Source organism: Rousettus aegyptiacus, unplaced genomic scaffold (assembly GCF_014176215.1).
Source record: "Rousettus aegyptiacus isolate mRouAeg1 unplaced genomic scaffold, mRouAeg1.p scaffold_m13_p_1, whole genome shotgun sequence".
Classification (NCBI taxonomy): domain Eukaryota; kingdom Metazoa; phylum Chordata; class Mammalia; order Chiroptera; family Pteropodidae; genus Rousettus; species Rousettus aegyptiacus.
The window spans coordinates 34,696,068-34,719,981 of NW_023416284.1; the positions used below are offsets into that span (position 1 = coordinate 34,696,068).

General features: G+C 34.0%; 1 protein-coding gene across 1 annotated transcript in view; it reads left to right on the forward strand.

Annotated features, from left to right (window-relative positions):
* Positions 1–23,914, forward strand: part of ZYG11B (zyg-11 family member B, cell cycle regulator) — a 65,445-nt gene that overhangs the window by 20,981 nt on the left and 20,550 nt on the right. The window contains exons 2-10 of the mRNA XM_016120367.2: positions 41–206; positions 2,855–3,609; positions 8,389–8,529; positions 10,566–10,742; positions 11,666–11,730; positions 16,385–16,484; positions 16,712–16,762; positions 18,999–19,160; positions 19,300–19,347. Of these exons, the coding sequence (XP_015975853.2) occupies positions 41–206; positions 2,855–3,609; positions 8,389–8,529; positions 10,566–10,742; positions 11,666–11,730; positions 16,385–16,484; positions 16,712–16,762; positions 18,999–19,160; positions 19,300–19,347 (1,665 nt within the window). The remainder of the gene's footprint in view (positions 1–40; positions 207–2,854; positions 3,610–8,388; positions 8,530–10,565; positions 10,743–11,665; positions 11,731–16,384; positions 16,485–16,711; positions 16,763–18,998; positions 19,161–19,299; positions 19,348–23,914) is intronic.

The following is a 23,914-nucleotide window of genomic DNA, read 5'->3' on the forward strand; positions in this document are numbered from 1 at the left end:
AACTTTTGTGTTCTCTTTATGTTTCTTCCTGGGCTCCAAGGAGGAAGCATCTCCCTATTCCTTACTTGATATCTGCTTGAATTTCCTGACTACACACCTTGAGAAGTTCTGTTCAGCAAGACAGGATGGAACATTGTGTCTGCAAGAACCTGGAGTATTCCCACAGGAGGTGGCTGATCGACTGCTTCAGACTATGGCTTTTCATGGTAAAAATAATAAAAACAGGAAACAGAAATTTTTGCTATTAATTAGTACTAGATTTTGAGATGCCATTTAATTATTTTCTTAGAAATAACAGAATAGGCCAGATGAGCCTGGTTCCAAGAAAAGGAATTCATTTATTTTGCCTATCCTGCCACTTTTGTGTAATTTGGAATAAGCATTTTTCTTTTCTAATATGAGCAATTTACTTTTTTTCTTTCTTCTGTTAGTTTTGAGAAGCTGTTCTCATGGTAAAAATAACTTCTCCAACTTCCAAAATATCCATTTATAAGTCCTCTGGTATAAAATACCTTACATCTTTATTTAACATTAGGAGAATCAATGAATACTATTATAGAAAAACTAATTTCTGCTTTTGAGCTTTGGAATATGAAATCATAGCTAATTTAGTACTTCTATTTTCAAAAACAATATCGAAAAATGAATTGAGAAAGTCTCATCTGTGAAATTCTCATTATGTATATTGAGGATTTTTCTTCTGTTTAAGTTTTAAGTTGAGATGTAATATCTTTATACTTTTAGGGTTTATAAACTCTTACAAGTAGGAAGTATAATTTATCCACAACTGTAAAGTAGAATGAAAATGTGGCAGTAATAATAACTATCATTTATTGATTGCCTATTATATGCCCGGCATTTTATATATAGGTTTCTTTCAACTTTTCTCAAAAACTGTAAGGAAGCTATTTTTATCCCATTTGTAAACAGATAAGAAGGCTGTGGTTCAGAGAAGTAACTTGTTAAGGGTCGCACTGCTAGTAAATGGTGGAATCCTGGTTCAAATGCAAGTCTGATTCCAAATTTATGCTCTTTTCACTGTGCCATCCAACCTTCCTACATCTACATTCGTTTGAGACTTTTTCATTCCATGAAAGTTTGAATTTTTTGAGTATTACAGGAAGTATCTCTCTCTATTTCTCTCTCTTTTTTTGTATCTTTAACATTTGAGAGTGTTTGACTTATAGTAATTGTTTTATAACCATTTAATGGATGGAACCCCACTCTGAAATTTACTCCCCTGAAACAAAGTTCAGGCAGTTTAAAAGGCTATTTCCAGAACAGCACTGCCCAATAGAAATATAACATGAGCCATAAAAGTGAACCACATATGTAATTTTGAAAAGTAAAATGAAACAGGTAAAACTAATTTTAATAATTTTATTCAACCCAATATATCCAAAATTCCACTTCAACATCTAATTCCAAAGGTGGGCTGGGAAATATAGTCAATATAAAAAATTGTTAATGAGAAGATATTTTACATCTTTTTGTATTACATCTTCAAAATCCGATGTGTGTTTTACACTTATAGCATACCTTAATTTGGACTATCTGCATTACAAGTGCTTGATAGCTGTGTGTGGCTAGTGTCTACTGTATTGGACAGCATAGCTGTAGAATAATGGAATTCTTAACATAGATCAGTCATTCTTATCTATGGTGACACGTTTTGTGAAGGTTTTTCTTGATTTTAGCACTTTAATGATAATTAAGTTTTCAAAATCCACTAGAGAGCAGTGCTTCCTTTAAAAAACAACTTCAGTACTAATTTAAGAGTAATTGGCTGGTTGCCTGAGCTATATTTTTAGTAAAGTCTTCTGAGGTACCACTTAGAATTCTTCCCTTGACGCTAGACCATTTATATACCTGGTCCCAACTGTTCACTCACACTATACTTTTCTTGGGCTACTTTGTATTGACATGGCTATTACTTCTTTCATGGTAAATGTTGTATAGTTGATATGTGATATTGTTGGGATAGATGTGGCTCCAAAACATCATCTACTCTGGCACTATTAATTAGTAGTCAGGTAGATCTCTAAGGGACTTCAAGAGGTTATACTTTGTTCACTCTTTGAATTTATCTGACAAGGAAGGACTATAACTTCTAGATCCTTTTAATAAGATTTCAGATCTTATTAGCTAATGGTTTAATAAAGAACTACATACATATATGTGCTAAATATATTCGTATGTAGATATGTTTGCATGTATAATAATGTTATAGCAAATTTAAAGGCTAGGTTAAAAATGCATTGGAAACAAATTAATCCCCAGATCTAGTAGCTTAGCACAAAGTTATCACCTCACTCATGATGCATAAATGCTGCAAGTCCATGGAGGTTTCTGCTCCATGGTCACCCTAGGATCCAGGATGATAGAAGCGCCATTCTTATAAAACTATACTGTCTAGAACTTGAAGGCTCCTCATTTGTCATAATAGGAAAAGATAGCTTTGAAAATCATGGACTGGCCCTCAGGTGCTTCAGCCTACAGTCCATTGGCCAGAACCAGAGACATGACCCCATCTAATTCCAAAGGTGGGCTGGGAAATACTGGTTTCCATATGGTCAGGAAGATGAGGAGAACCAAATGTTAGTATCAGTAATATCTACCACAGCCCTGATTCTGCCACTTGCTAGCTCTGTGATCTTGGAAAACCACTTTTTTGAGCCCCAGTTTACTCATCTATAAATTAAAGATAATATTTTTACCTAAATCAGTTTTTATGTATATTAAATGAAATATTGTTACCTGGGAGTGCTTTGGAAATGGTAAAGTATGCTGATAATTTTAGCTATTCTCTAACCGTTTTTTGAAGTTAAAGTGCTACTGTGTTTTTTTTTCCCAGGTCTACTGAATGATGGAACGGTGGGTATTTTTAGGGGCAACCAGATGCGCTTAAAAAGAGCTTGCATTCGCAAAGCCAAGATCTCTGCTGTTGCTTTCCGGAAAGCCTTCTGCCACCACAAGTTAGTGGAACTTGATGCTACTGGTGTGAATGCTGATATCACAATTACAGACATCATCAGTGGGCTTGGTAGTAACAAATGGATCCAGCAAAATCTCCAGTGCTTAGTGCTGAACTCATTAACTCTGTCTCTTGAAGATCCTTATGAGCGGTGCTTCAGCCGGCTTTCTGGCCTTCGAGCATTAAGCATCACCAATGTTCTCTTTTATAATGAAGACCTGGCTGAAGTTGCCTCATTGCCAAGATTAGAGAGCCTGGATATTTCTAACACCTCGATCACAGACATCACAGCTCTGCTGGCCTGCAAAGACCGACTCAAGTCTTTAACCATGCACCACTTGAAATGTTTAAAAATGACAACTACCCAGATACTGGATGTTGTTCGAGAACTAAAACATCTGAATCATCTCGATATTTCAGATGATAAACAGTTTACATCAGACATAGCTCTTCGCTTACTAGAACAAAAGGACATCCTACCCAACCTTGTCTCCCTGGATGTTTCTGGGAGAAAGCACGTGACAGATAAAGCTGTCGAAGCCTTTATACAGCAACGGCCCAGCATGCAGTTTGTAGGTTTGCTGGCCACTGATGCTGGTTACTCTGAATTCCTCACAGGCGAAGGACATTTGAAGGTTAGATGTTAAAAATGTATTATTTTGTCAGGCTGACCAATCTCTTAGTTACATAAGACTCCATTAAGAAAAATGTCTACTCTATGGAACATGTTCATGAAACAGGGCATTGTATAGTGGAAAGCCCTTGCTTTAGAGGCAGAATCCTAATTAAAATCCTAGCTTACTTGCTTTATGACACAGCAAACTATTATGTAACTTTTTTGAGTTTCCATTTCTTTATTTATGAAATAGATATCATTCCTACCTTGCAGAGTTCTTCTGAAGATTAATAATTGTATCTATAAAGTGTAAGTCACATAGCAGGCCCTGAATAAATGATAGTTCTTATGATGATATGTTAAGATATTTTTGAACCATTTTTTTCATGGATCACTTCAAAGAAACTAGGGATACTCCTTGTTAATTGTATATCTAATGGGAAATCAAGGTCTCCAAGGAGAAATATACTGTAGGAATGGTATAATTTTGCTTTTCTTAGTTTTTTTTATGCCTAATGGTTTAAATTCAGTTTAGCAAATATCTATTCGGCTTGTTACAGCTTGGGATTCAAGTATGAAAAAGATACAGAATCTACCTCCCAGGACCTTAGTCTAATAGAAGTAGTGGTGATATGATCATAAAAAAAAAAAAAAAAAAACCATAAAGCCAAGGATCAATATATTTGCTATAAGAGAGTAGGAGAAATTTCTTCTAGTTGGACAATTTGGAGCTCGATGGAGAAGAAGATATCTGTGATAGACCTTAAATGATAGAATTATGACAAGTTTAAGGAAACATAATACTTTTTAACATACACCGTATCCTCTGGATGCTTTATATTGATAGCTGTTAACCCCATTTAATAGATGAAAAACGTAGACTCACAGGAATTATTGATTTACTATTAGTTAGAACCAACATTTGGATCTATATCTATCTAGTTCCAGAGCCCCACCCCCCACCTCTCATCCCCTACCCATACCACTTAAGCAGAAGCATTCTTTAATCCTACCTGGAACAGAGTTAGGGGTGGCCTAGAAGTGCATATTGTGGCCAAAATGGCAAGGCATCTTTTTTGAGCAACTGTCACTGATCTCAAAAAAGGAGAAGGAAAGGTTAGTTATAAACATCTTTAAAACATTTCAGTTCTTAGGTTATTTTTAAATTTAGACTTTAGAAAATAGAATATAGAAACAATTTTGAGTTACTCTTTTATTCATTCGATAACTATTTTATCAGGTGCCTCCGTTCCAGCTATTGTGTTGCACGTAGGGATTTGATGATGAGGCCAAACAAATATGATTTGCCCTCATGGAGCTTGTAATTTAGTAAGGGGTTAGACAATCAAAAATATGTTGTGTGTGGGTGCACACACATTTCAAATATATATATTTAATTCATATATATGTATATTTATATTTTATATATATATACACACACAGATATATAACCTATAAACTGTATAGTTATATACAGAGAGACTTGATTTAGTTTAGCCTTCTCTGAGAAATTGACAAATGAATGGAGATCTTAAGAGTGAATAGCTTTGTAGAGAACATTTTGGACAGAGAGAATAATAGATGCAAAATATGTGTGGTAGGAAGGATCGTGGTACATCCAAGGAACTAAAGAATCGCTGCTGTGACTAGAGCTTAACAGTGGAAAGTCACAGAGCTATGAGATGAGGTTGGAGAAGTAGGTGCCAGTGCTATAGTTGGCAAGATCACATAAGCTAAATGCAGCGCAAAAAGAAGTGTGAGGAACTTATTTCACTTGTTATGGAACAAGCTAGATTTCTAGCACAGGGCTTGTTGATGAAGGAAGCACAAAAATGTAAATTACTATTTTAATGTCACTTAACTGCCTAACAGATGGGTCAGACAGTAAAGAATTGTAAAATTAAAGGGGAAGAAATCTCTGTGTGCTGAGAGTTGATGAATTTCTCAGAAGAGGTGAGCTTGACCTGCATCCTGAAGGATGAAAGGAATATGTCCCTGGTACATTAACCTAAATAACCTTAAGGTAAAGATCCTATAATAGTTGTGATCCCAGAACAGTATGATTTTTACTAATTCTTTTTACAACCAATAGACCTTAGAGTGAATTAGCCTGTTTTAAAATCGAGGCTAGTAGGACATTTGTATTCCATGCCCCTGAAACAAGCTTGATTTCACAAATGCAACTATTACTATGTCAAAATCTTGGCTCTAGGAAATACTTCATTTGCTATCATTATCTAATTTCTACCTCTATAACTTTGAAACAGTGATTCTCAACCTTGACCACAATTAAAATTACCTGAAGTAATTATGTGAGATGATGAATATGTTAACTAACCTTACTGTTGTAATCATTTCATAGTATATACATGTATCAAATCATCATGTTGTATGCCTTAATCTTACATAATTCTCTATGTCTATTATTCTTGATAAAGCTGGAAAAAATTCAATTAATCACCTGGGGAACTTGAATAATTAAATTGGAATCACAGGGAAGTGGGACCCAGGCTTCAGTATTTTTTTTAAAGCTCCTTAGGTAATTGCAATATTCAGCCAAAGTTGAGAATCATTGTTTTAAACTATTTTTTTTTAAAAAATAGAGACCATCAGAGCTTTACCCTTTATTCAGCTATGTACAAAAATTGATGTTCCGTTTAAATTTTTTGTCGGCTACTGATTTAAAAGTTGAAAAATAATACCTCATGTTAAAGGAAGAGAGCTGAGATTTCCCTGTCTCCCTTTTTAGAATTGTCTAATTTAGCAGTTGATGAAAAACCTGTCTGAAATTATTATCTTAGTGTTGTGATGCCTCAAATTAGTTTAGATTGGATTTTTGGCTTTACATTCCTCAGTATTTTAGGCTACACTAAAGAATGCAAGAAATAGAGGCAATATGACTCCTCAGTATTCCTTAGAAGGTATTACTTATATGGTACTCTGAGTGGGTGGTTATAAGAACAGTGTAGGGTTTTTTGTAGTTACATATATATAATACTTATTTTGATCTCTTGACTGTGAGGTATTATTGTCCTCAGCAAGACGGAATGGCTTTCTTTAGGGTCACAATCAGATGACATAGAGCTTGCCCCTGTACCCTTAGACTGTTTAATTCCAAAGTGTGTGTCCTTCCTAATACATATCTTTACCTCTATTTGAGTAGCTTAGTTCTTTACTTTCCTCTCAATTTCTGGTCCCAACACAGAGGGTTTTCCTACCATAGAATTGCCAACTCTGTCATCACTATTTCATCACAGTTATTCAATAACTGCTTATATATGTGAAAACATGGTCAAGACCAATGTGTATGTATATTATACATGAATAATTTAAAAAGCATTTTGAAAAGAAACTAACATTGTTATATCTGCAATCTTACAAATGCTTAATATATGCCTTTGTGTCACTTGGCACACATCTGTAGTGTAATCTAATTGATGTAGTAGCATAGCATATCAATGGTTGAAATGTCAGCCATGATGCAGCCCTTCATTTCCTCAAAGCTGCACATTCTTACTTGAATATTATATGTTTATATAAAACCCAGTTACTGAGTAATATATTTTTGAAGTATTTATTTTTGTGTCACCCTATATAATGCTATTGCCAAAAGATTTAGTCTAACAACTTAATGAGAAGATTATATCTCTATGAATGGTTAGAGCTTTTTTAAAAACATGTTTTTAACCTTTCCATAAAATCAGACTGATACAAAGACTACAAATAACAAATGTATAGCTTAATGAATAAAGCTATACCATCACTCAGGTCAACAAAAAGAACTTTGTCAGTAAGCCTGAAGCTCTTCTGTGTGTCCCATCCTGATCCTTTCTCATAAAAGTAACCTGTATCCTGATTTTAATTCTAATCACATCCTTGCTTTCTTTATAGTTTTATGACCCAACTGTTTAGGCACTTAATCTTGCCCATTTTTCAAAATTGTCTTTTGAGTATTTTTTAATTTACAGGTTCCCTCTCTATCTCTTTCTTTTCCTTATGATTTTTCTATTAAAGAATTCAGCCTTTTTGACTTTATAGTTATCCTCAATCTGGTTTTTCTTGATTTTATGTACTTTTGGTATGCATTTCTCTGTTTGTATTTTCGGTAAATTGTTAGCTAGATTTGGAGGTTTAATCAGACTTACTTTTGATACCTATGGCAGGACCCTTAGGTGTTCTGCTCTTTCATTAAGGAAGTACATAATGTCTGGTTGTTTTTTTTCTGTGGTATTAGCAGTTGTTGGAACTTAACACCTAGTTGTATTAATTCATTGAGGATCATGGTGCTAGTCTAATAATTGCTTTTTCACTTATTAGTTTGATTCCTTTTATAAAGAACCACTTCTTGTTCTATACATTTGGTTATCCAGTGGTACATGAAACAGTTTAAGTTAAGAGTGTTAATCTGTATAAATGGGAAATTCCTAGATGGACTTAATTTTGAACAGAATCTCTTGATGCTGAATGGGAACTTGATAAATCTGGGAAAATTAATACATTTATTTGATGAATACATACTGAATGCAAATTCTGAGGCACACATAATGCTAGCTATTGAGACACAGTGATGAATGGGTCAGTCTGGTGAAAAGATTATGATAATGGCTAAAATATATCTTTTTAACACATGTACACCTCCATAGGATGACTGTTTTGGATAGATGGAAAGTAATCATTCACATTTGTTTTAAGACTTACATAGCTATTCCGGGTGCCATCTATACAATTGATGTTTGGATAGAGGAAGTTAGAAGGTTGAAAAGAATCCTAAAAGTGAATTTTCTGGCTATGTTCAAAGGTATCTGGAGAAGCCAATGAAACTCAGATTGCAGAAGCATTGAAGCGGTACAGTGAACGGGCATTCTTTGTCCGGGAAGCTCTGTTTCACCTTTTTAGCCTGACTCATGTGATGGAAAAAACAAAGCCAGAAATTTTAAAGGTAAGGATTAAGAAACTGAATATGAAAATTTTGAATTTATGTGCCTGGACAGATGATGGTTTTGTGAAGAAAATTTGTGAAAATTTGCATTTAGTCTTCGATTTTTTTTTTTTTGGTAATAGGATTAATGATATGTGATTTCATTTATTAGCTGTAAATGAAAATGAGAGAAGGTAAGTTGCTTAATATTACTGAAGTTTTATAGTAGTCTCATTAAGCAATATAAATGCCTTCCAGGTCATATTTAACTACCCAAAAGCAGTGACCAGTGTGATATTTTTTTTTTACCAGTTGTAGTAGAAAGTGGAATATATGATTGGAAGGACACTGCATTGTACATTAGCTCTTTGTTGATTCCATAAAGCACTTTTTCATGCCATTTATGAACTTCCTGTGCTTTCATAACCAAGTAATTCATGTTATTCCCCAATTAAGATATTTTAACCAAGACAGCTTTTGAATGGCAAGAAAGGAAGATTCTTAATTTTGTTTATCGCTTGGGGTAGTTTGTCAGAATGAGGTCCTTTGTCCACCACAAGTCTAGAATGTTGCAGATTTTAAAAAGCATATTTGTAAAAAAATATATATTAAAAAGTAAAAATAAAAAGCATATTGGTGAACCCTATCCCAAGAAATTTAGATTCAGTAGGCCTAAATGAGATAAAGGAATCTGCATTTTAATAATCCCTCATGATAATCTTTATGCATATTCAATTTGGAAACCAGTGAGTATAGGACTGTATTATTTTTGGTACCTCATATAGTGGACACAACAATCCCAAGAGATAAGTTTTATTTTCTCATTCACAGATTGTGTAACTGAGGGTCTGTGAGGTAAAGTAATAATTAGTGGCAGAGCCAGAGATGACTTAACCTCCAGGTACCTTAAATTTTGAGAATGGGGTGCTTGGATAGGAACCAGTAACATTTCAGTCCCTGGAATGTTATCCCCCAAACTTGTCACTCTCTCCATACATACCAGAGAATATTGGCACTTGATATATGCATTATCTTTTTTTCATATTGGCTACCATGAACATGAGTAACAAAGAACTAGACCTCTAGTCCCCATCTGAACTATTTATTCATTTATTCAGAAAACGATGCATAGAGAATAAAAAGAATATAGGCAGTCACTTTAAGGAGTTTTGCTGCAAACGGGAGCAAAGAAAAAAGGTGGTAGTTGCTTGAGGAAGTGGGTTTGTTTGTTTTTTTAACATGAGAAACAAAATAGTTCATATGCTGATATGAATGATTCAATACAGAATTTAAAAAATGATGTAAGAGTAAGAGGGGAGAAGAGCTGAAGCAGTGTCCTTGAGTAGACAAAAAAGGAAAGATCTAGCACATAAGTGGAGGGATTATCTTTAGACAGAAACTGCCCCCCCCCAAAAAAAAATCATTTATGGTAACAGGCAGAAAGCAGCACATGCATGTTTGTATGCTGGTAAGAGGGTTTTTGTGCTAGTGAGAATTTGAAGTTCTTTCTGATTGCTTCAGTTTTTTCTCACTGTAGTTGGAAACAAAGTCTTCAGCTAATAATGAGGCATGGGAAGGATCTGTTGGGGATTTGAGGAGAAAGGAAAAGGTGAGAAATAATTATCTAGGCCATAGGGAAGTAAATGGATTTTATTGTAGTCTAACTTTGTCAGTATTTCAAGGAATGGAATGTTGGGATTTGAAAGTGAAGTTTGCCACTGGTTTTACTCTATTGAAGCCGGTAAGAATTTATTTAGTGCTTAGCATATAACAGGCACTATACTAGGTCTTGGAAATACAAAGATGAGTTACCCCAATAGAAAAGACTCATTAGCCTTACAGAAAAATCTCTGGATGTGAACAGCTTGATACCTATCTCAACCAGGTGTGCAGGAACTAAGTATTGGTGAGTAACTGTTATGTCCTGGACTCTTTGCACATGAGAATAAAAAATTACTTAAGACATCTTAGAAATTAATTATAGATTAACAAAATAATGTTGCTATGTGAAGAAGGCTTATATTTATAAGTTAAAGAGAACTATTTTTTTTCCCCAGCTTGTGGTTACTGGGATGAGAAACCACCCTATGAATTTACCAGTGCAACTTGCTGCAAGTGCCTGTGTGTTTAACTTAACCAAGCAGGATCTTGCTGCAGGAATGCCTGTCCGACTCCTGGCTGATGTGACCCATTTGCTGCTCAAAGCCATGGAACATTTTCCTAATCACCAACAGGTAAGCCTGTGGGAATCTCCATTCAAATATCCTTTTAGTGTCTCCCACTCATCTCCTACCTCCGTAGTTCAATTTAGTAGACCAAGGCTAGAAATTCAAATGCCTTTGGAACTGACTATAAAGTCATAAATTTGTGGTATAACTGAGTATAGGACAACACAGAAGTAGGAAACTAAACCATTCATATTTCCTGCCTAAAAAGTATGTAAATCCAAACGTTGAGGGAAACAGTGTAAGCCATATAAAACTCATCTTCAACCACATCTTGAGTTTGTGATAATTTTAGCAACAGGCATAGAGCATCTGTTCTGGGCCAGGCATTATCAAGCCTGGGATACAGAAATGAATAAGACATGGATTTTCTATTTCTAGGAGTATGGTAGACGACATAACCTATCCTATCCTCCATTTAAAAACTAAAAATACTGCTTGAGTGATATTTTTAACTCTTAAAATTTAGCAGTGAGTTGGCAAGTTAGTAAATACTCATAGGTCCAAAACCACCTAAAAATAGCAACCCAGATTGGTGAGTGGATCATTAAAGCCAGCTTCCCTCAGTGGGGGCCATTGCCAAACTCGATGAACTTTAGGCTTTGTTTTTCATGGCCTCTGGAAGCCAGGTGGACGGCAGACAAAGTAGGACCCACCCAAATCCACCAGAACAGACGGAAGTTAGCTGGAATTATCCCATTTATTATCCTATTTCCTATTTAATGGAAAAGACAAATAAAATTACGTGCAAGTAAACTTATCTAAATCCTATGGAAGTCAGTCTTTCACTAGTAAGTGGGCAGAATAAAGGTTATAAGAAAAAAAGTGGTATTTCATCAGTCTTCTTCCTTTTTTTATAGAGGCAACCCTGGATGCAAAATAACAAAGCAGTATTTTATTTAGGATTTTTTTTTTCTTCCTTTGTTTTTTAGTTACAGAAGAATTGCCTCCTTTCACTTTGTAGTGACCGGATCCTTCAAGATGTTCCATTTAACAGGCAAGTAATTGCTCTAGAACTTAAAATGAGACAAAAGAGAATTTTAGAAATCTGCCTTGGGTCATTTCTTATCAGTTAGGATATTTCTTTTGTACAGTTAATAAAGTAGATGAGAATGTCCGTTGCCTTATAGAATGTTAAATTTACTTTCTCTAATTTAGTGCTTTGACATTCATGATAACAGATTGGCCCCTCTTTTCATAGCCCTTTGCTTATAGTTTTTAGAATATCCACACAAATCATGGGCTGAAGAAACTGGTATTTAGAGAGATTCAGTGTCTTGCCCTTGGCTTTGTGGATAGTAACTGTCAGGCTAGAAAGACTCAAGTCTTCTAGTTCTAGGTCCAGTGTTCTTTTCTTCATATCATACCTCTTATTATTATTGTTACTTGATATTTAAATATAGAAGAAACTTTTAAAGAAAGCCATATAGCTGGGTTCCAGTAAGTATAAAGAGTTCTTTTGTTTTCTAAGATGTTTTGATTTGGGAGCTTAAAAGGTGAATTTTTTTTCCATTTTACTATTTTAAAATATAATTTTTTAATGATGGTATTTTGAAATGAAATTTATATATTATTATTTAATGAAAAGTATATTTTTCAAATAGCAATTTTACTGTAATTTATTTGGGTAACAGTACACTTCTCTAGCATGGCTGAGGGATGAGGGACTATTTGAATTAAATCATTTGGATAAAATATAATTGTAGATGTCTCATGTAAATTACTAATTTTATTTTATAGATATTGACCATCTGTAATGATCACATGAAGTCATAAGTAGTAAAAGCATAGTCCCTTTCCTAAAGAAAATTTTAAACTATTCCAGGAGTTGGCAAACTTTTTCTTAAATGGCCAGTAATAAATATTTTAAGCTTGTGAGGCATAGCGTCTCTGCTCCAACTACTTAACTCTGCCATTGTCTCTCCAAACAAACATAGAAAATGTTTAAACAAATGAGGGTTAACTATGTTCCAATAAAACTTTAGAAAACAGGCAGCTGGGCCCATAGTTATAAAATCACTACAGGTACCTCTGATCTAGCCAATGCACTCTGCTAGAATTGAGCTTCTTTGTGGTCAGAGACTGATTGTTTAATCCCTGTCTTTAGTGTTTAAGTAAATATTGGATGGATGGATGGATGGATGGATGGATGGATGGATGGATGATTGAGTATAATAGAAGACAATTTTTTGTAGAAGAGGATGACAGAATGCAATGGACCGCCAAGCAAAGAAAGATTCCATCTGATTGGTGGTCATTAAAGATTTTATGTTAGTAATGCAGATAATAAAGATAACAACTAACATGTATGAAGCACTTGCTATTGCCAGTCACTGTGCTTAGTATTTTATATATGCTTATTCAGCCCTGTGAAATTGTTATCTTATAATCTTCATTTTACAGATGAGGAAACAGAGGTACAGAGGCTTTTTAGTAACTTGCTCAAGGTGATAAGATAGTAAGTAGCAGAATTTAAATTTAAATCCAGACTGACTCAGAGCCTCTACTTTTTACATCTGTGCTATATTGCTTTGAAGATGAGAGCTCGTTGAGTTGGTTGTGTTTATTTTGGTAACTGCACAAATAAAGGCTCAGAGGAAGTCAATAATAATACTAGTAAAAATTAATCTTTATCAAAAACTTGGTATGTATCAAATTTTGTACTAAGTGTTAAGCTTTGTATGTGATATAATTTAATCCTCACAACAATCCTATGGAATAGATATTACTATTCTACAGATGTGAACATTAAAGTTCCGAGAGATTAAGGAATTTGCCCAGGGTCCCAAAGTTAATAAGTGGCGGAGGTGATATTTGAATCCAGCCTGACTCCAAAGTTATGATGTTCTTAATGACTTGACTGCATTGCCTCACATGACAAAATAATTTATTATCATCATTAACATTAGGTAGAACTATAATTCAAACCCCAATATCCAAAGAACATCAGAATCTGTGCCCTTAACTACCAGACTGTATCACCTCATAATTGTGGGCAAGTTCGAAGACTGAGGAGCGGTTCACTTTGCAGTAAGCATAGGGTAGGCAGGAAAAAAGAAGATTTGAATGTATGGGCCAATCGCTAAATACTGTGAGTACAGGAGCGATGTCATACCTAAGTCCTCAGACAGATTTATTTATTACCAATGTATAAGCACAAATTGAAGGGAAAGCAGAGGAGGGAAGTCACACTAGAAATCTGGATGAATTCTGGTTTATCCAAAGAAAACAACACTAATTTGAAAAGATATAGGCACCCCTATGTTCATTGTAGCGTTACTAGTAATAGCCCAAATATGGATGCAACTTAAATATTCATCAATAGATGAGTGGGTAAAAGAGATGTGGGGTGTGTGTGTGTAATGTACATATACACAGAATGGAATATTATTTGGCAATAAAAAAGAATGAAATCTTGCGATTCGTGACATTGATGGACCTAGAATGTATTTTGCTAAGTGAAATAAGTCAGAGACAAATTACCATATAATCTCACTTATATGTGGAACCTAAAAAAGCCAAAATAGTGAATAAACAAAATAGAAACAGATCCATGGATACAGACAACAAGCTGATGGTTGCCAAAGGGAAGGGGTGTAGAGTGGGAATTAAAAAACAATTTATTTTTCATGTTGGTGGACTGATTCTATCAAGGCAGCCTCATTTTTTTGCCTCTGCAGCTTACCTTTCCCCATAGCTGGTGTCCCACCAGCTTACTTAATCCTCAGGGCTCAGCCCTATGATGTTCCCTATCACCAATCCTGACTGTAGTAAGCATGAGGTATTTAAGGAGTCCGGGATAGCTCAATTCCTTCTGACAAGGGAGTACAACATAATCTGTAAAGTAGTTTGCCCCCCAAAAATAAAAAATAAATCTTATTAAATATCTAAATCAAAGGATCAATTTATGGGAAATACAGATGGTAGAAGAACATGTTAAGTAGCACCACAAGGCTGCAATCAGAAAATCCAGACTGGAAATCTCTATTGGACAAAGAATCCAATTTCTTCATCAAATAAATTGCAAGCGGGTGGGAAGGGGAGGGAAAGGATATAAACAAAACCTGTAGATTAAAAGGCACTTAAAAGACATGTCAATCTACCTCAATGATGTGTGGGCAAAAAAAAAGAAAAAAAGAATTTCAGTAATGGGCTTGATCAGAGATGGCCTTGAATAGAAAGGAAGTAACTAAATTTGAAGAAAGTTGGAGGAGCCATTTACATCAATATAATCATTCAGCCAACATGTATTAAACACTATGTGTATAAAGCAGTGTATTGGGTTCTTGGCATAAAGGACTAAATAAGGATACAGTCCATTCCCTAAAGGAACTCACATGCCAATGGGAGAGTCAGGTGAATCTAAAGATAACCACAGCTCTCTGACAGAGTTATACGCAATTGCTAAGGAGCAATGAGAGCGCAATAACAAACTTGTCAAGGAAAGTTTCTCATAGGAAGTGATATTTGAGCTGTCTTGAAAGATGAAATTATAGGTAAGATAATCATATATTTCTTGGTGTCATCCTTGACTTTTTTCCTTGTCTTAAACCCCACATTCAGTTCTTAGGCAATTCCAGCTCTAATCTTCAAAATATATCCGAAATTTGACCATTTGTCTTCTTCCATTTCTACCACTTAGATTAGACTAAAAATGATCTCTCCTGAATTATTGTGGTTGCCTCTGAACTGCTCTCCTTCTGTTCTTGCCCTCCTGAAGTTTATCCTAAATACAACTGATAGCATAATACTATTAAAAATATAAGTCAGTTCATGTCATATATCTGCTCAGAATCCTTCCATGGCTTTCCACCTGATACAGAGTAAGAGCCAATTCTTTACTGACTCTATGATCTCGCTCTTCTGTTACCTCTGACCTCATTTCTTAGTACTGCTTTTCCCTTTGTTCTCTGCTCTGGCCTCACTGATCTCCATGCTATTTCTCAAAACCTCAAGGCACACTCTCACTTCAGGGTCCTTGTGTTTCCTGTTCTCTCTGCCTGGAATGCTTTTTCCTTAGATATCATGGCTAACACTTTACTTTGTCAGATGTTTCAGTTAGGCCTTCCCTAGCCACCTTACATAAAATTCCAACATTTCATATCTTCTCTTTCGTTGCTTTATTTTTTTCTCTTTAGCATATGTCAGTACCTAATCATGCCAAATATTTAACTTATTTATCTGATTTATTGTATACTAGAGTATAAGCCCTATTAGAATAGAGATATTTTTGTTATGCTCACTATCTCTAGCACCAAGAACCATATCTGGCACACAGCAGAGGCTTATAAATGTTTTTAAATGAATGAATTCCTGTTGTGCTAGGTACTGTGAGGAACCTAGAAAATACTTAAATTATTATTACAGTTTAGAAATCACTACAGAATAGAAATATAGAATAGAAATATGTTTTAATTCTAGAAGATGAACGCCAAATAGTTTTGATTCTTGTTCTTTACAAAGTATTGTCATAATTAATAATGAGATACTGTCTCTAGAACACTAAATATAACTGTTATTCTCTGTCAATTAAGAGGAATGTTTCCTTTCCTTCTTACCTACCTAAATTATAGCATCACTTCTCACCTGGGCATCTGAAACTGTGCCTGGGCCTCCAGGATTAATTCATGAAACACTTTGTGTGTCCTCAGGTTTGAAGCAGCCAAACTTGTCATGCAGTGGCTCTGCAACCATGAGGATCAAAACATGCAAAGGATGGCAGTTGCTATTATTTCCATCCTGGCTGCCAAGGTACCTAAACGCTTTGTTTCCTGTTACAGTTACTGTTTTCCCCAAAATCTGTGTGTCATAAGGTTAGTAAGCCTCTCTGCTAGCCTGCTTATTCGATCTGTATTCAATATCGTGGATTTCTAGGTTGATCAGAGATTTTAGTCTGACCTTTGGAGTCTGTTACAGTGAATGATGTTAAACTCACACTAGTGAGTTCTTGGATATTTACTTTGTCTGCTTGCTTGCAGCTTTCTACAGAACAGACTGCACAGCTTGGTGCTGAGCTCTTCATTGTCAGAGTAAGTCTGTTATCTCCTCTATGCAGATCACTAGACAATATTCAGTTTCATTGTGTATCTTCTGATGTTTTATATTACAAAAAGTTATTTTTGTTACTTCCAAGTGAGTGTATTTATTTCTTTTCATAGAGGCAGCTATAATCCTTAACAGAGATGGAAAGAGCCCTGAACTCGGAGTCAGATGACCTAGGATCTAACTTGTAAACTCACTTCATGAATTTAAACAAACCACATAAATTATTGGGGCCTACATAGGCCTTAAGATCCTATCTAGTTTTAAAATTCTGTGATTTTGTTAAATTTATGAAGAAAATATAAAGACTCTATTATAGGCATAAGGCTAGATACTTTGGGGAAGAAGATAATTTAAGTAGCTGATATGTGATTTTGTTTACTTACACTCAGTTGGGGAAATAATATAGTAAACAATGGAGAGTTAAAAAGCTTAAAAGAGAATAAATATGAATAGTGTCTTAGGGAGGACTGAAGGCAAAATGTCCACGTAGGGGCTTCCTGTTACAATCCTGAGATGAGGTGTTTAAATAATATTAGTAGATGGAAAAGTCAAGTGAGAGACTCCCTTTTACTATGACTTACAAATTATGTATGTAATGAGAATGTAAGTCATTCATTTGATAAGTATGTCTGCAATACTTATCAGGTACCTACCACATTTCTAGGTGTTAGGGAGTCATACTGAATTATATCTATAATTCCTACCCATATGAAATTCACAGTATAGTAGAGAAAATAGCTACATAGACATAGTTGTAAAACAATCTAATAAGTATAATAATAGAGATATGAATGAAAAAAGTAATGTAAAGAGAAGAGAAGGCTGTGGTGGTATAATGTAAAGAGCAGGAACTCTTAAGTTGACGTATCTGGGTATATTCCTAATTCTGTTACTAGCAGTATAATTTGAGGCAAGTCACATAAATTTTCTTAAGGGTTACAAAAAATACTTTATGTGGTTGTTATGAAGACTAAATGAAAAGGAAGAAAATTAATTGAAGGAACATATGCTAAGTGCTTAGCACAAAGTATGATATGTATTAGATGAGTAGAGGATGCAGGTTTTATTTATTTTTACTATTTTCAGTGATGACATTTTAGCTATAAATATGGCTTTTTATTGCTGTACATGTATTTCAGTAATTTCGGCTGGAGATATATTCAAAGATTTTAAGGAGATACTTCACTCATATTTTGGAGGAAAATTAGGCTTAAGTTAAGAAGGAATTAGTAGTAGTAGTGGTAATGATGATGCTAGCTTGCTATTTTTTTTTGAGGGACAGTCTCTTAATTATCACCTGCCATTTACAGATGAAGAAACAAACAAATTAAATAGTCAGATGGCAGAGATTATATTTACGCTCAGGCAGCCAAATTCTAGTGCCACACTCTTAGCCACTATGCTATTAAGTTAATTTTTGTGTTTCTTAAAACTTTTTTCCTCAATTGTATGTAACTTTAAGTAATAGCATTCGTTATTGTTTACTTGTATCTGTTTTAGTAAAGCTTCCTTCTACCCCCAGAAGTTTAATCTAAAAGTGAAAATATAAATATCTTATGTAGATCTTAAAACATTTATCTTTCAAACTTTAAATTTCTCAGGTTAAAACTATGATAGAAATAATTTACAAATTCAAAGCGATTTCCTTATTTAATTAAATCAAATCCAGTATAGACTTTAATTCTCTTTTGTTTGGCCTTTCTTTTTTTCTTAAGGAATAGTTGGAGTTAGGTCTTCCAGTTCTTACTTTCTCTTAGTAAGTTGACTATGATCAAATTACTTAATATTTTTAAGGCTCAATTTCCTCTCTTGAAAAATGGGGATAGCAATACTATAATTTGGGATATAATTTGCCAATACTTAATGTTTGTTTCATTTCTCACTTTTCCCCCTCCACCCTTTTAATCCCAGGATCTGAAATGAGTATATGTTGTGACCAGTTGGGTAAAGTAGTTGGTCCTAAGCTTTAATCATTTTGCTTTTTATTTTATTTATCAGTGATTAGATTATAAGTATGATCAGAATAATATAGAAGTATTTATGAAGGTCCAATACTCTTTCGTTGTTGAAGGAAAAGTCTTACTTGAGAGGCTGTTGTACTTATAAAATCTTTATAGGAAATGTTTTAAGCCATGAGACTAATCTTCATGGACTTGTGGTTATTACCACTAATTGTAATAATTCAATAATGAGAAATTAATTCCATTTTCCTTCTTTCAGCAACTTCTTCAGATAGTGAAGCAGAAAACCAATCAAAATTCAGTGGACACTACTTTGAAGTTTACTTTGAGTGCACTTTGGAACCTCACAGATGAATCTCCAACCACTTGTAGACACTTTATTGAAAACCAAGGGTTAGAACTCTTCATGAGGGTTCTAGAGGTTAGAATGGGAATTTACCTGTAATTTTGACATTTATTGATTGATTAACTTAAGCATTTACTTATTTATTTATTATATTTGGTTCTTTAGGTAGTTATACTTTTCTACTTTTCTGTTTTTTTTTTTTTTTTTTTTACAGTCCTTCCCAACTGAATCATCCATTCAACAGAAAGTTCTAGGACTTTTGGTAAGATATAAGCATTTCCTGCTAAATTTAAAGCTATAATTATTTTCCGACTGAAGTAATACATTGAAGTTGCTGCTCTATTTGTAAACACTCGATGACATTAGAAAATATATATAATATAATTAAGTTAAAAAAGTAGGGTACAAAATTACATATACATATTAAGATTTTCAGCACATTAAAATGTAAATTACATACTTTATATTTTTTGGTATAGTACAAAGCTTCACTGTGATCATGTTTTATAATCAGAAAAAAAGATTTCATTAAAAAATGTCACTACCTACAAGTGTTCTTAGATGCTGTGTTTGTAAATTAATAATTACTATAAAAGACTGTTTAACAAATCAGATATTCTGCAAATATATTGACTACAAAGATGAAGAATCAGATATTTTATGGACCAAAGATGAAGGATCAGATGTTTTAATCACGGCAATAGGCAAAGTGCCCACATGGTAAAAGCCGTTTTTGAGCAGACTTCTGTTCTTGAGAAATTAGATCATAGGAGGCATAGGTTACTGAGTGAAAAAAAATGTAAATTTGTGTCTGTTTTCCACATGGAAGACTGAGATACTGAGCAACGAGAGATGGATTTTTGGGAAAGCAGAGGGCCGGCATTTAAGGGAGACTTATCTATTATAACTTTAGATATATAAAGTAGAAAATGTAAGACCACCTAAATGCCCAGTAATAGGGAAGTATCAAATAAATTACAGTATTTGATTGTTTTATTCAAGGTTCATTGGATTATTAGATATAGAAGTTGCCTCAAGTCACTACAAGAGGAAAAGAGGATCTCATAGGACCTTAAAAATGCTTTTTAAAATTTTCTCAAAAAGAACATGTGTAGTGTAACTAGTGAAATAGTACAAAAATATATTTTAAAAGTTTAAGACTCTGTCTTCATCCTTCCATCACTTTCATCTCCATGAGGTAATTAATATAACCTGATGTGCTTCCTTACATATCTTTCCTCATTACGTTGTGATTAAATTTCTTTCAATAATGTATGTTTAGATATTAGTTATAATTTAATTTTTTGTGATCAGAGGATGAACTTTGTTTGATTTGATTTTTTTTTAATTGATTGAGATTTGTATATGGCCTATAACATGTCTATCCTGGTAAATGTTCTACGTGCACTTGAGAAGAATGGATATTCTGCTGTTGTTAGGTATACATGTTCTATAAAGGTCACTCAGATCTATTTGGTTGAAATTATTCAACTGTACCATTTCCTTTCTGATTTTCTGCCTACTTGTTCTAGCAGTTGTTGACAGGGGTTTCAAAATCTTCAACTATAATTGTGGATTTGTCTGTTCTTATATTTCTATCAACTTTCACTTATGTATTTTGAAGCTCGGTTATTAGGTTCATACACATCATTATGCTCTCTTGATTAATTGACCCCTTTGTCATGTGAAATGACCTTCTTCATCCCTGGTAATATTCTTTACTTTAAAATCTCCTTTGTCTCATATTAATATAGCCATTTCAGCTTTCTTTTGACTAATGTTAACATGGTTTATCTTTTTCCATCCTTTTACTTTTAACCTATATTTGTCTTTATATTTCAAGTGTGTTTCTTTATACTTTGCATTCTACTTTTTTATCTAGTCTGAGAATCTCTGCTTTTTATTTGGGCTATTTGGACCATTTACATTTAATGCGATAAATAATATGGTTAGATTTTTGTATTTGTTTTTTGTTTGTCCCATCTGTTCTTTGTTTTTGTATTTGTTTTTGTTTGTCCCATCTGTTCTTTGTTTTTTATTCTTTCTCTGTCTTCTTTTGGTTTGAGTATTTTTTATGATTTCATTTGATCTTTATTCTGGCTCATTAGCTATTACTCTTTGCTTTGTTATAGTAATGATTGCTTTTGGGTTTATACTATACATAGATTATGTATAAGCTATATTATAGTAGACTTAATAAATAGTAGACTTCTATTTCTGCTGTTCTTTCCTATATGCTATTGTCATGCATTTTATTTTTACATATGTTGTAAAACAGGGGTCCCAACCCCTGGGCTGTGGACCAGTATTGGTCCGTGGCCTCTTAGGAATCAGGCCACACAGCAGGAGGTGAGTGGCAGGTGAGTGAGCAAAGTTTCATCTGTACTTGCAGCCGCTCTCCAGGGCTAGCTAGCATCAGCACCTCAGCTCAACTTCAGATCATCAGGAAGTAGGTTCTCATAGGAGCACTGGTCCCTGGTGCCAGAAAGGTTAGGGACCGCTGTTATAAAACACACAAACATTGTTATGTCAATTATCTTTTGGTTTAAGCAATTTTTAAGACATGTTTATCCAAATAGTTACTATTTCTGATGCTTTTCTTTTAATGATTCTTAAAATATTCTTTTCTTTGTAGATCCAAATTTCCATTTGTATCATTTTCCTCTGCCTAAAAGACATGCTTTAATATTTTTTATAGTGTCGGTCTGCTGCTGTTGAATTCTCCTACTTTTCTATGTCTGCAAACATCTTTATTTAACCTTTGTCTTTAAAAGAAGTTTTGCTGGGTATACAATTCTAGATTGACAGTACATTAAAGATGTTGATTAGCTTTTTTCTGACTTGCATCTTTCCAATGAGAAATTTGATGTTGTTATCTTTATTCCTGTGTACATGATTTTTTCCTCTGGCTACTTTTAAGATTTAAGATTAGTCACAGTTTTGCATAATTTAATTATGTCTTGGTGTAATTTATTTCATGTTTCCTGTATTTGAGATTCATTGAGCTTCTTGGATCTGTAGGTTTATAATTTTCATCAAGTTGGAAAAGGTTTTAGCTATTATTTCTTCAAAAAAATTTTTTTGCACTCTCCTCCTGCCCTGAACCCATTGGCATCTTTTGGAGACTAGTTTCTCATCTATTAAGCTGCTTGAAATTATCCCACAGCTCATTGGTGCTCCTTTAATTTTCTTGTTTTTTTTTTTTTTTCTATGTTTCAATTTGGATAGTTTCCATTGCTATGCCTTCTATTTAATTCAGTAATCGATTTTTCTGCAATGTCTCATCTGCTGTTAAATCTCATCTAGTGTATTTTTCATCTTAGATATTGTAATTTTATTTTCTGGAAGTTCAATTTGGGTCTTTTTTTATATCTTCCATGTTTCTACTTAATTTTTTGAACATATATTTGTAATAACTGTTTTATTGTTCTCTGCTAGTTTTAACATGTGTCAGTTTTAAATGATTGATTATTCTCCTTATTTTGAGTTGTGTTTCCTGCCACTTTGTTTGTATGGTGGTTTTTGATCGAATGCCAGACATTGTGAATTTTACATTTTTAGGTGCTAGATACTTTTTTTTCCCTATAAAATGTTCTTGAACTTTGTTCTTGGATGTAACTAACTTTTAAATAGCTTGATCATTTTGGATCTTTTATAATTTATTAGGAGGGTTTAGAGTAGTGCTCACACTAGGGCTAATTATTCTGCACTACTGGGACAAGATCTTCCTGAGTACTCTACCCAGTGTCCATGAATTAAGAATTTTTCCAGACTGAATGGTGAGAATAAGCAGTATTCCTGGCCCTGTGTGAGTGCTAGGAACTTTCCTCTAATTTTTTTGATGATTCTTTTCCTGCTCTCAAATAAGTTTCCTCACAGTTGTGCTCTGATCAAAACTGAACAAAGTGGTACTTTCTGCAGCTCTCTGGATCCACTTTATGTACAGTTCTCTTCTCTTTAGTATTCTGTCCTATGAATTGTCTTGGTCTCTCAGGACTCTCAGCTCTCTCTCTCTTCAACTCTAGAAATCCACTGGGCTCTGCTTCAGGTCTATATCCCTGTGCCGCAGCCTGGAAACTCTCAGGGCAGTTATCTCACCTCGTTTGTTTTCCATCTCTAAAGGTCACTGTCCAAACATACAATAAATATAAGAAAGCATAAAAAAATAAGTAAAAGTCACTGTCCTTTATTACCTAATGTCTAGTATCTTGAAAACTTTTCATTTTTGTGTCTTTTTAATTGTTTCAGACAGGAGAATAAATCTGGCCCCTTTTACTCCATCTTGTTTAGAAGTAGGGAGTCTTCATCAATTTCCTTAGATTAAAAAATGAAGAATTGATCTTTAGTACTTACCTACATAGTTCTTATACTACTCATTTTTTAAAACATTTCTTTAGGTATAGGTATGCTGGCAATGAATTTTTACTCAAGTTTCCTTTACATGCTTTCATTTTAAAAAGATAAATTTTTCTAACTACTGAAATCTAAGTGGGCTTTTTTTTCTGTTTGGTGTTTGGGTTTATAATTTTCATCAGTTTTGGAAAAATATTGGCCATTATTTGTTCAAATATATTTTTTCAGTGCCCTCTTCCCTTTTGGGGACTCCCAATGACACATGCGTTAGATTGCTTGTCTCACAGGTCATAGAAGTACTCTATTGGCTTTTCCCCCAGGTTTTTTTCTTTTTTCTTTTTTCTTTTTGTTCATTGACTCGAGTGTTTTTTAGTTCATTCTTTTATACTCCTGAAGCATCTCATCCAATATATTTTCATTTCATTTCTTTTTTACAAATGTCATTTGGATCTTTTTTGATAGCTTCCTTTTCTCGC